Source organism: Muscardinus avellanarius, assembly GCF_963383645.1.
Source record: "Muscardinus avellanarius genome assembly, chromosome: 1".
Lineage (NCBI taxonomy): Eukaryota > Metazoa > Chordata > Mammalia > Rodentia > Gliridae > Muscardinus > Muscardinus avellanarius.
This window is the reverse complement of record NC_137786.1, coordinates 42,922,105-42,936,216: the sequence shown is the minus strand read 5'-3', so window position 1 is coordinate 42,936,216 and position 14,112 is coordinate 42,922,105. Positions and strand designations below refer to the sequence as shown.

Here is a 14,112-nt window from a genome sequence, read left to right as displayed (position 1 = left end):
TGTCAAACCTATTTAAAATGTTTCTATAATGTTATCTTTCTAAACTTTATACATAAGACAGTCAGTGGACATCAGTGTGAATCAGAATGTTCAAGGGAGGAGCGGATCTTGTTTAATTCAGGGAGAGCCAAAGTCTTTTGTGTTTTCGAGATTAGTTAATAGTCTAGTGCATTATCACAATGGCATCAGTTTTGGTTGTGGTGTTGTAAGTTGTTGAAATGAAAACCTAATTCTAATTCTAATTCTGAGATTTAATTCTAATTATATAAACATACACTTTATATAGTAAGTTGCAAAATGACAAGTGCATAATAAGTAAAGTTTTGCATACATATCCACCTTCATATGATTTTATTATACTGCATTTCTCTTCCAACTAACTTATCTTTCAGTCATCTTCCATTTAGGTCTTAGATCAAGATCAACTGTGAACTGGACATCTTTGAGTGTTCTGGCTACTCAAAGTGTCTTAGTATAACTCCAAGCCTCCATGAAACTTGTCTCTGTGTCCCATCCCTTAGGTATCTGAAAAACCTAATTTAGGATAGACACCAATGGCTAATGATAGCTCAGAGTTCTGTATGTGCTTTAACAGGGAACATTTCAATTTCTCAACCTAGTGGGAGAGTTAGGTTAGAAAAGGAAAGTAATAAGGGAGATATTTGCATGCAGTGGATACTAATCAAACCCCCTGAAATCACTCCAGGTGGGTCACTATTGATGGATGGAGAACACAGAGTTAGAAAGATTAGGAACATACACAGAATTAGACCAGCAGGATACAGTTAAATACATCTAAAACAATTTCCTGATGTGGAAACTGGAATCTAGACAAGGTCAGTGACTTCCCCCAAATTACACAGCTACAAAATTATCACCTCTAGTCATTTTATCAATATAGGTATAATTTACTTCTATAATGAAATATAGAATAAATATCTTCAGAGTACTTTTTAAATAGCATGCTATACAATTTTAACGTGAAATATTTCAGAATCAAATATATTTTTTCTTTTTTTTGCAAAATAACCCACACATATTTTTCAGGTTTTCATGAAATGTTGATATTTGTATATGGAAAAAAACTTTACATTTTGCCCTGATTGATCTCAGTGCTCTTCATGAAGTGATAAGCACTCTGTGCCTTGTTTTCTTTTTATTAAAAAGCGCACGCTTAGCACAATTTTTTGATATTGGAGCAGGCAGCTTCTCAAGAACATCTGCAGGTTTGAGAGCCTCCAAAGAGTATTTTTTGAGTCACATGGTGCTGTTTATCCACATGGGATATTAAATCCTCCCATGGGGAAGGAGAAATTATGCTGAAGTGCCTCTGTCCGTAGCAAGAACTTTGGCCTTCTTTTTGGGGACAAGGCAAAAATCTCACACTTGTATTTTACCAAGCACTTGGCCTGGATTTGTATTAAGATTTACCATTTCATTTCTGTTTCTAATTTCCCAAGGCCTAAATGTAGAAAACTTTCTATGTTTTCTGCAATTTCTGCAGAGATGTTGTTTTCTCAGGTCTGCTCATCAGAAGTCAGCAACATCGTCCAATGCCAGTTTTTAAGGGGGGTAGTTACAAATGCATCACTTGCTATCAAGTTGAAAGTAAAAACATGTATTTACTGTGATAGTTAGAAGCAATAAGTTCAAGCATAATATGCTAACTTTAAAATCATAATTTTCCCAGTTTCTTACGAAAAAGAGAGACTGAAATCATACCTGAAGCTCTTGAAGCATAAAGCAAACAATATGTCACTGCGAGAACAGTGCCAACCACTGCTTGAGGCACAACAGCAAGTATAATACATTATGTCACAAACTTGGAGTGTACAGTACTTTCAAAGCTTGGGCTGCACTCACCTCTCTTTTTTGGTTGCCACTACTTAAAACCAGTGATGTATTTTCACTCTGAAGTTCTCCCTTTACTGTAAGATTTAAACTGGAAAAATATGTCTGCAAAACATATATGACTTGTTTTAATATATTGTGCTATTAAAATGAAGCTAGTTACTCTAACATGATGATTAAATAATTTTTTGTGAGCTTCAAAACATTGTTTTGTGTTAACTTTGGAATGGGTTGGTAGTATCAACTGACAACCGTGTCTACCCTCCCTTCTTACTGCTTCCAATTCCTTTCTTAGATACTTGTTAATGAGTGGAAAAAAATTCTAAGTTAATTTCTATTCTGATTTTTCCCTAGAAAAATAAGCCTCAAACTCTGCTTACCTTTAATGCAGCAAGGCTTGAAACAGTTACACTTTGTTAACAAGACATATATAGGCATTATTTAGGATTAAATAAAATTGTCAGTATTCAGCTGTTCATGACTTACAAATATTACATCTTAATATGATCAAACCTAAAACAGGCAATTTATGTAATCAACTAAATACTTCTTAAGACAGAAACAAATAATACAATATATAATTAGGTTTTAAAGTAGCTTGTCAGATGGATTTGGCTTTATCAAGGGTTAAAAAGTCCTTCAAAATATATTTACATATGATAAAAGTCTGATAAAACACAATGAATCCATGATATATGCTAGCTCTCTTTTGTGAGAATGGTGTAAAGGATTGTCACTTTACAATCTCCATATCTTAACCTATATGGTCTATTGTCCCTTATATAGGATGCCTATTATAAATTTATAAAATTTTATAAGACACTTTTAAAATTGCTCCATTAAAGCATATATATATATATATATATATATATATATATATATATATAATGATAGCATATAATGGGCAATTTTATAGGTGTCCTATAAAATTTTATAGTTTTTTTTAAAAATATCTCATTTATAGGATGATGGGATATAACGGGTTAACTGGGCTCCTAACTATTAAGGCAAATGCAAGCTTTGGTACTGGAGAGGTATTTGTCTCTGCAGTCCAAAGAAAAAGGATGAGTCACTCCTAGAACAAAAGTCTGTATGTGGAAGGGGACCTTGATGATCTCTTAGTTATCAGTGGGGAAGATGAGACTCACACAGCAAGTTAAGCTAGAGCTTAGATCACATCTTCTAGAAGTTCCCACCTTGAGTTCCTTCCATAGAAGTGCTGGGATTTGCTCACACATAGGAAATAGTGGACAAAAATCTATCCATTGGATTCATAAACTACATAAAACAATGTAAGCACTTACTTTGATAAAAGTTGGTTTCCACAAGATAAGTGAAACATTCACTTGGCTAACATCAGAAGGAATGATATCACACATGATTACAGCAAATTTACATGTACTGCAGTCCTGTTGAGTGTCCAGAGGTATACATTAGTATTCTTGTCATCTGACCAAAGATACTACATTAAAATATTTCAGATTGTTACTTCTATGTCGATAATAAATGTATTCATTTGGAAAGTATAAGTTCAAAATAATACTTACCAGAATTGTGCCTCGTTTGAGATCTTCAGATTTTGATATAATAATTTTCTTTCCAGAATTGATCCCAAAAGGATCCTCAAGGTTATGGGGTCTGCAGTTCACATTCTAAGCAATGAAAATACTTCTTTTATCAAACAATGACAAATGTCAAATGGAAAAATTGAGTTGATGCAGTAATGTGAGAAATTTGTGGATGACAGATGACATTTTCATATATTAAAGACCCATCCTTTTAAGTGTGCACGATAAAAGAGGCCATATAGTCTCACCCCCAGATAATTCTTACTGCTACCATGGCACTTTTAAATTGTAATAGATTCAAATGAGAGTGTTAATGAAAAGAAAGAATGCTTTAGTAGAGCTTACTATTTAATGAGTAATATACTTATTAATTATGATTTCTCCAGTTTAGCTTGTAAATTTTCAAAATACAGGAAAAGAAAATAGTTTAAAGCTTGACTGAGAAAACAAAAGAACATTTACTTTTCCCCAATAAAAAGAGATGAGGTGACAAAATGGATTAAAAACCAGAATCCACCTATCTGTTGCCTGCAAGAAACACACCTTAAAAGTAAAGATTGTAACAAACTAAAGGTAAAGGGCTGAAGCAAGGTAATCCATGCCAACAGAATTCAAACACAAGGAGTAGCAAATATGATATCAGAGAAGTTAGACTTGAAACCCAAGCTTATTAGATATGACAAAGCAGGTCATTTTTTACAAGTAAAAGGAACAATCCAACAAGAGGAAATAACAATACTCAACATTATACTCCAAATATATGTGCAGCTACTTTCATCAAACAAACTCTTTGTAACATTAAGTCACACATAAGTTCCAATATAATAATATTGGGAGACTTCAACACCCCTCTTACACCATTAGGCCAATCTTCTAGACAAAAGGTCAGTAAAGATGTCTCAGACCTAAAAAACACCATCAACCAAATGGACCTATTAGATACAATATAGAATATTCTACCCAACTACAGCAGAGTTCACATTTTTCTCAGCTTCTCATGGAGCCTTCTCCAAAAGAGATCACATCCTGGGCCACAAAGTGAGCATAAGCAAATTAAAAAAAATGTAACATACTTTCCTGTGTCTTTCCAGACCATAATGGAATGAAAATAGAAATCAAGTATAAGAAGACTCAGAGAAACCACATAAACACGTGGAGACTGAAAACCACACTGCTGAATGAAGAATGGGTCATAGAAAAAGTAAGGGGTGAAATCAAGAAATTTCTAGAAATAAACAAAAATAGAGATATAACATGTCAAAACCTCTGGGACACTCTGAAGGCTGAATTAAGAGGAAAATTTATAGCCATCACTGAGTGCCCACATAAGAAGAACAGAAAATCACCAAATAAATAACCTAATGACACACCTCAAAGCCCTTGAAAAACAGGAAAAATCTAACCCCAAAGACAGTAGAATACAGGAAATTATTAAAATCAGAGCATAAATCAACAAAGTAGAGAATAAAAAAAATTTATTTTTCAATATAATGGCTTATGAAACAAAAGTAGAAAGGGAAGCTTTCATTTTTATTTATTTTTTCTTTATCTTATTTTAGTGGAAGTAGGGATTGAACACAGGGGCATTCTACCTAGGAGCTACATTCCCAGCCACTTTCATTTTTTGTTTTGTGAAACAGGATCTTGCTAATTTTCTGAGAGCCTCCCTACATTACTGAGGCTATACTCAAACCCGTGATCCTCTTGTTTCAGCCTCCCAAGTACCAGGCTTGTATTTATGTTTTTACCTAATAATATTTTTGAGTTCCTAAACAGCAAAAGAGTTTGTCTATTAGGGAGGAAGATGTAAGTAGCACCTAGTAGATATTAAAATACTATGATAATAAGATAGCTTTTCTTTGGTTTATTTCTCTAGACTTAATACAATAGCACTTTTGCTTCCCCAGGGCTCTCTGTGTACTTGATAAAAGTTCTATAAGTAGTATGAAAGTTATACTATATTTCTTTCTAGATTCTTACAAACCTATGTTTTTGGATTAGTGGGAATTTTAGAAGTTTAATTTTTCCTTGCCCTTGGGAAAACATTTACAAGTTGTGTTGCTAGTTCTTCTTTCTATAAATATTTTAATTTTTAAAAAGTATAAAAATAAGACAGACTTTCAAATGTCAAAATCATGTATTAATTAAGACTGTGATTTTCTATGTTTTAGACACTATACCATAAAAGTTAACTACCATAATGTCTCATTTAATGCTATAAATCAAAGCGGTGGTGGTACAATATTGGTGTTGTTTTATTTATTTCTTTTTTTGCGGGTCTGGGGATGGAACCCAGGGGCATTCAACTTTTGAGCTACACCCCCTGCCCTATTTGTTTTATTCTTTATTTTGAAACAGAGTCTCACTAAGTTGCAAAGGGCCTCACTAAGTAGCTGAGGCTGTCTGAGAACCACAATCCTCCTGTCTCAGCCTCCCAAATGCTAGAATTACAAGCATGCACCACCTTTCCAAGCTTGGTATTGTTTTCAATGAGTGAACAAACAGTATTGCATTGTTTTATGTGCAGCTGTGTATATTTAGGAATTATTGAAAGGTCTCTAGGTAGAGTTTTGCTACCACAAACAAATTTAAAGTTTAACAAACATTTCAGGCATAAATCAACAATTAATTATATAAAATCTATTCTAGATAGACTGAATATCCTAAAATATATGCCCAAGTCCTACCACCCTGAACCCTGAACACCTGTGAACATGACTTTATATGGAAATAGTCTTTGCAAGTGTAATGAAATAAAAATCTCTGGATGAGAACATCCTGGATTTCAGGTGAGCCCTAAATGCCATGATGAGTGTGAGAAATACATAGAGACAGAGCAGGAGAACACTGAGAAATAGGAAAGAAGATATGTAAAGGCAGAGACAGAGATCAGAGCAGGCAGACACAAGCCAAGGAATGCCAAGTGTTTCCAGCAACCACTGGGCTAAGAGGAAAGTCATGGGGAAGATCTCCCACAGGGCCTGTGGAGGAAACAGCAGTGCCAATACCTCAACTTGCAACCTTGGCCTCCAGAACTGGCAAATAATATATTCTGCTAATGATCATCACCAGTGTTTGGTAATTACATCTACTAGCATCCAGAACTAATGCATCTACTAAATAACCAGTGGAAGATATTATTTTTAATTTTCTATATGTGACTTTGGCAAATCTCTCTTACAGGTGACTTACAGAAGAAAAGGCACAAAATATTACAGCAGTTATGTAATCATAAATCATTCATGACTTACATCAGAAGAAGACCATCCAGTTGGGTACAGCACAGGATAATTGTCTGATGTCAGATTGGGGAATGAAATTGACAGCTTAAGTTCTGGCATTGGAAAATGTCCTCTTTTTCTAATCTGTAGGGGGGAAAATGGAAAGGTAGTCCTTTCTTCCTTTTTCTCCAACACCCTTTTCCATCTGGGATTTATTTTTATCCTTAATTGATGGATTTAGTTGTGCAATAATTTTGAATCCCTAAATAAATGTAGTTTATAGCACCGTATAGAAAACAGTCAAAGTCAGCAAGAAAATAAGGATATTTGGTGGTCACTGGTCCTATGCATTAGCTACATATTGTTGCTTCACCTTCATTCTCAAAACAATATTAGAATTAATAGAAAATAAATCCATTAATAATCAATTAATAATCAATTAATAATCAATTAATAAACAAGATGAAAAAACCATCTTGTTATTAAGCTCTTGCCAAGATCATCCTTTTTTCTAACATATCAGAGATTTGTTCTGTATTTTTTTTTTAAGCTGGAAAGCAAGAAGGCTATTTACTTGATCCATATGAAACAATTTAACATATCTTGGGTTGTGGTAATCCCCTAAAGTTATAGATCATCTCTAACGCTGGCTGGATGGAATCTGCCACTACTGCTCCAGCAAACTAGACCCTCGTCTCTTTCTCTTCACAATTCTACCCCAGTGAGAGCTATTGTGTCACTGGCTGTTGTAATCTGGGTGGGTGAGAGTCAGATTGGCTTTCATCTCCATCTCTGTTTTCATCCACTAGTCCACAATCCCCTCTTAATGTCACTCTACACTATGAGTAATGAGTGTGGCTCATCAATAAGGGTGGGCAGGATGAAGTCCAGCAGGAAGCTGAACTCACTGTCCAAAGTCCTTATTCACTTAGAAAGAATAGTTGAGTCGGTACGACCAAGTGTGGAGGCTCTCTTCTCTACTGCACAAGCATGGTCTACAGGCCCAAGCCTTCTCTACAGTCTCTCTGGGCAGTATTGTTAGCAGAGAATGAACTCTTTGATCTGTATTGATAGATGCCAGGAAGCCAGCCTCTAAGACCTCTAGACTAAGAGCTACTTCAGTCTGGAGCAACTCCTTGCTGTTGTGAAAGATTAAATGCATCCTTTAATCCTGGAATTCTGGAGATTCCTGACCAGCTGTGCCTGGCCTCTTAAACATGGCATGATCCTTATTTCTATCTTATAGTAACATGCTATGAGCTTGTCCAGCATGGCTTTCCATTTGAGTTTCATTTCATTCCTGATATTTATTCAGAAATCATGTATTATGTTATTATGACTTAAAGCATTTTTTATTGAAAAACTTGAAAATATTGAAAATAAACAGAAAAATAAAGATTTTCCATAATTTAACTATTTGGTAACATTTTAGTGCCTAATTTACCTGTTCTTTGTGATTTTCATCTAATTATATTTTATAAAATTTGTATTACACAAAAACAAAATTTTGAATACTGCCTGTAAAATATATTATGCCATGATGTTTTCCTAAAAATACATATGGGTTCTTTGAGAATATTTCTGTTAATAATGAAGTAACCACACAGTATTTATACTTGTTATCGACTATGTGCCATACACAATACTAATTGCCTTATTTGCATTATTGCATTAACCTGTTAACAAAACTGGGCGGCAGATAGCCTTATCTTTGTTTTATCTATAATTTTGCAATGTTACAATGAGAATAAGAAACAAGGTCACAGAGCTATTAAATAACTGAATAGGGTTTCTTACTCCAAAATATACCCTATAAAATATTACATTAAACTACCTCTTTATTGAACATATGATGATATTTTCTTTACTGTGTATATGATAATTTATTTAAGTAATTTCATGATCTTAAGGTTTTAGATTATGCCCAGTTTTAATTTTTTGTGTGTGTTGCAGAGGGCCTCACTAAGTTGCCAAGGCTAGCTTCAAACCTGCAATCCTTGTCTCAGCCTACCAAGTACTAGGATATCAGCCATTCACCGCCATGCCAGGCTCAGGTTTAATTTTTAAGGAACTATAAATTAAATAACATTGTTAAGAATATAACTAAAATATTTGTTTCACCAATAATCTCCTAGGAAAAATTCCTAGCTCTATTAGTGGGTCTCACCCAAAAAAAGTTCTCATATTTTTATTCCATTGTTTCTAGAATTTTCTCCAGCAAGAAAATCAGAGGTACACATAAATATTGATGCTCAGAATATTCTTAGCTATGTTATTTTTTACCAACACTATAATAGGAAGTAACTGTTTCAAAAATGAGTCCTAATAAGTTACAGAATATGAAGATCTGCAACAGTCAATCTTTTTTCTTTTTGTTATTTTTTGTTGTTTGCCAATCCTCACATTCAGGCAAAGTAAAAAGGGCTATAGAAATGTAATAGCCTGAATTCCAAAAAGTGGTCACAGAATTGAGTAGAGAGATTGGTCTTCATGCCAATTTCTAGAATATAGACTGTCACGGCAATTTTACCAAAGAGTTTAAAAAAATGGCATTCGTCTTGAAAATGTACATTTATTTTCACTTTCTAAGAAAACTTCCTTTTTCATTGTTGACAATTTCTGAAAAGTCCTTTTTTTTTTGTGTGTGTGGTACTGTGGATTGAACCCAGAGGCATTCCACCTCTGAGCTACATCGCAGCCCTATTTTTTATTCTTTATTTTAAAACAAATCTCACTAAGTTATAGAGTGCCTCACTAAATAGTTGAAGCTCTCTAACAACTGTGATCCTCCTATCTCAGTCTTCCAAGTACTGGGAATACAAGAGTTTAACACTACGCCCACCCCCAAATTCCTTCTTTTATAATTAAGTTGCATTATTGCATATTTTTAATATACATTTAAATCCTTCATTTCAATTGAGCGAAATTAACTTGAGTCTGTGTCTGCAAGTAGTTGTTATCTAAAATGAAACCCCATGGTTGTTTACTTAGGGAAAGTTTGACATAAAGAATTCAAAAGGAAAAATAAATATGGTAATAAAAACATTATTTAAGGAAGTGGCATTGCCAAGTCAGTAATTAACAGTATGACACAAATGAAAGGCAGAATGAAATAATAATGTATTGAGTAAAGGAAAACATTATCAACACAATTTTGAAATAAATCAATTTTGAAATAGCCACAATTATGTAAAAGGTGTTTTTCTCAGTCATAGTAAAAAATTAAATAAAGTCCATAGTTTATCTGTAGAAATTAAGACTGAATTGCTAACAGGTAGTGTCTATTTGGTCCCATAGTTATTTTTTTCTAGAAAATTATTTGAAATTATTGTATCCAAATATGAGGAAATTAGAGACTTGAATGTTTAAAATGAATTCAAAGTATAATTATCAGTAATTCAAATAAAATGTTTTAAGTGGCTAAATTATAACAAAAATATCCTAGTATATATAGATTGAATGTTGAAACCATATTTTTCTGTGTGTCTGTTAAAATCTTATTTATAAATTTACCCACAGCTTCTTTGGAATGCTAGCTTAGAGGTAATTTCTTACCATATAGAAGATATTAATTTCATTGCCGATGTCCTCAGTGGAATTAATAACTTCAGGAACAGTCTCATTGGCCGCAATTGAAATATGGTATTCACTTGCAGAGCTTAAAAGATTGAATAAGAGGAAAAAATAAAGAAATAAGTGGCTCATTAGTGAGAAATATTTTAATCTTGTGTGTTTGGAATCTCCAGGCTGATAAGATTCTACAGGATGAAAATAATGACCCCAAATCATGCTGGTCATGAAAAACATATTTTGTAAAGAACTTCTAGGTTTCTAGCTTGTGCTTAGGAGTTAAGATTGAGTTTCTAACTCAATCCAGTATCACCGAAGTAGGGCTGGAGATTTGCTTAAGTTCCCAGGTGATGGTGGTATTCTTGGCCAGGGTCCACCCTTTGAGAACTATTAGGCAACAATGTATCAACAAATAAATATATTTTCCTCCTACCTGTAAAATTGTAGTCCAACTTCATATTTTACTGGGATAGAAATATTTGCTTCATTATCAAAAAGAGCTTCAGGAGGTTCTTCACTATCACTAGAAAATGCACATTCAGACAGATCATTAAACTTGATCAGTTAGAGACATTTTAAGTATTTGAAAAAGAAATATATATATATTGGAAAATAAATAAAAGCACAAAGAGCAGAATTCTTGATTATTTTTCAATTCAGAGTAGGAGAGAGATCAGAGATAGGTACTGCTAAGTTTCCAAGTTGACTCTGATGTGAAGCTAGCGTTGAAAACCACTGTCTAACCCCCTGTTTCTCAAAATTCCATGGCAATAATGAGAATCCCCAGGTTGAATGGTTTAAGTACAAAGACTACTGGGCTTCTTTTCCCCAGAAAGATGGATTTAGTAGTTTTAAATTGGGAACCAATAATTTATAGTTGTGTTTTTTAACACAAACCTCCCTAAATAATATTTTTCATAGATAAGGACTTTTGAAAGGGACACAACTAGGATTACACAGCTGAGAGTAAATTAAAATCCTGTGCTTTCTCCTTTAATAGTCTTTGCATACTAAGTCTTTGTGCTCATATTATTTGTCAAGCACTTATCCTTTAATTTTGGTTGTAATTTTAAATATATATTAGGTAAACACATATACATATGCATATACATACATGAATGATACAACTCATGGTTAGAGAATGGGATTATTCTTGGACACTAGTAGTCTAATAATTCTGTACTTTAGTTTCTTCTTTTATAAGATGGGGATTTTATTATTATAAAATCATTAAGAAATGATGATTAAATCAGTAAGAAGTAATATGCTTAGGATTGTACCTGGGACATAGGAAATATGCAATAAGCATGATTTTCATTAGCATTATCACAGACACTGCTCCATCAACTGACCAAGGACCTTTCACCTTATTTTACAGAATGGGCAATGAGCACTTTTTAAAGGCTCTGCTCACTCCTAAGTGTATATAGTGATTTGATACAAGCAACAGAGGAGAAACAGCAGCATGACACACTGGGTTATAGGTATATATAACTGAGCTTTTAGAGGGAATGGTCCCCTTCTAATATCTGTTCCACAGGGCAACAACATTAATCTTCTTAAGAAGCAGCTCTATGCATATTACTATCTTTCTTCCCCCCAAATTTTCTGGCTTCTCAGGATCCATTAAATTTAAAAAAAATCGCCTCTACTGACATTTGGTACTAAACATAATATGGTACAATTTATACTTTGCTTTTATAATTTATGTATTTTTACATTTAAGCTAACATTAATAACCAATTATTTTATTTCAGCAAAAATAATTACTAATTTTTGTTCAAGCTGTATATTTTGCCTGAAATTGTTTTACCTAATCCTACTCACCAACTTCTATGTGAGGTGTCATCTATCTTTCAAAGTTGTTTCCAATTAGAGTTTTCTTGATAGTTTCTTTTCAGTTGCCATTGCCAACTAAATACAATTTCACCCTCCATTAAATCTTTGACACATGGTTTATATTTCTGTAATGGGTTTTTTCTTACTCACCTCGCATTACAATAATTTTATACTAGATTTAATCCTGTACTATAATATTCATCCCATGAGCTTTGTCCCCTTAGTAATTTTTATATCTTTACAATGACAAATCCAATATCTTTTTACATAGTCGATATCAATAATATGTGTTGAATTGAATTGAAAATACAGAATTAATGTATCCATTAATTCATTTTACTTATTTGTTTCTATTTTTTTTTTGTAGTACTGGAGATGGAACCCAGGGGAATTCTACCTCAGAGCTACACCCCCTGCCCTATTTTTTATTCCTTAATTTGAAACAGAGTCTCACTGAATTACAAGGGACCTCAATAAGTAGCTGAGACTGTACAGGAGTGGTAATCCTCCTGTCTCAGGCTCCTGAATCCTGGGATTACAAGCGTGTACCATTACACCCAGCTTCTCCATCTAATTATTATTACATGTAGACACTAGGTTAGTTACTGGAGATAAAGCAACAATAGACAGAACTTGATCACACTGAAGATAGTCTGATGGATAATTAAACTTAGAAGAAAGTTAATCAGTTATTTCAATTTCCTTATTAGCTTTTGATATTTTTAGCCTGTGTGTTCTATGATAACTTTCAGAAGCTTTGACTTATTTATTTACTCATTTATTTTTTATTTTGGTGCTGGAGATTGAAATCAGGGGCATTCTACTTCTGACTACACCCTCAGCTCCATTTTCTTTTACTTTTTATTTGTAAACAGGGTCTTGCTAAGTTGCTGAGAGCCTACTAAGTTGCTGAGGCTGGCTTCAAACATACAATCCTCCTGTCTCAGCCTTCCAAGTACTGGGATAATAGGTAAGTATCACCATACCAAGCTCCTTTGACTTATTTAGATAAAATTTATTAAATTACAAAAGGAATGAAACTTAAGTGCATTTAATGACAGTTGATCTTTATTGACAGCCAGAAATAGTTTTCAAATTAGCAGATCCTATAAAATTTTAAATAAATTTAAATGAAATGGGAAATGCAAATGATGTATGATTTCATATTATATAGCTCACATAACCAACAATTTAATCCAGTTAATTAAATTATTATTAAATGAAAAATTCTGTATTTTTGCTAGTTCTTCCTGTTTTTATGAAGCAAAGTGGTTCATGACTTCCTATTTCTACTGATCTTATATAGGATATAAGGAGCTTTCAGTATGTCTCTAAAGCCAAATATCCTAATTTCATGAAATAAATTATATACATGCATACATACACATTCATAAACATAAACTAACCTTGTTGTACTTAAGTGAATAATCACATTTTCCGTAAGGTAAGATGTGTTAAATTGAAATAATATTTTGAAAGTTACCTATAAAATAAAAATATATATATTTAGAAAAAGATTAAGAAAATGTTTACTTTGATTAAAATATTCAGTTTATATAGTTATTACACAAAATAAATTTTCACACATTACCTTACAAGATGAAAAATCATATCTCAAAATACATAAAATATGACACACATGTGCTTTTAAATGTGAATATATGTATGCTTTGCATATTGCTATGGCCTGAATGTTTAAATCCTCTAAAAAATTTCAAATTGAAGCTGTGCATGGTGGTGCACGCTTGTAATCCCAGCATTTGGGAGGCTGAGACAGGAGGATCACAGTTCGCAGACACCCTCAGCTATTTAGTAAGGCCCTTTGCAAATCAGTGAGACCCTGTTTCAAAATAAAGAATAAAAAAATAGGGCTGGGGGTGTTGCTCGAAGGTAGAATGTCCCTGGGTTCTATCCCTAGTACTGAAAAAAAAAAGTTCGAATTCATGTGTTGAAACCTAGTCATTAGTATTACTACATTAGGATGTGGGGCTGATTAGGTCTGAAGGCCCATATAAATGGGATTAGTGCCCTTATAAAGGAGGGTCCAGAAAGATGTCTTTTAG

The 14,112-nt window shown here is 33.3% G+C and overlaps 1 protein-coding gene across 1 annotated transcript in view; it reads right to left on the bottom strand.

Annotated features, from left to right (window-relative positions):
- ITGA1 (integrin subunit alpha 1) overlaps window positions 1–14,112 on the bottom strand; it is a gene marked incomplete at both ends in the record, with an annotated part of 160,564 nt that overhangs the window by 5,733 nt on the left and 140,719 nt on the right. The window contains 7 exons of the mRNA XM_080705344.1: window positions 1,864–1,956; window positions 3,156–3,260; window positions 3,399–3,503; window positions 6,671–6,784; window positions 10,196–10,298; window positions 10,644–10,733; window positions 13,456–13,532. Coding sequence (XP_080561470.1) covers window positions 1,864–1,956; window positions 3,156–3,260; window positions 3,399–3,503; window positions 6,671–6,784; window positions 10,196–10,298; window positions 10,644–10,733; window positions 13,456–13,532 — 687 coding nt within the window. The remainder of the gene's footprint in view (window positions 1–1,863; window positions 1,957–3,155; window positions 3,261–3,398; window positions 3,504–6,670; window positions 6,785–10,195; window positions 10,299–10,643; window positions 10,734–13,455; window positions 13,533–14,112) is intronic.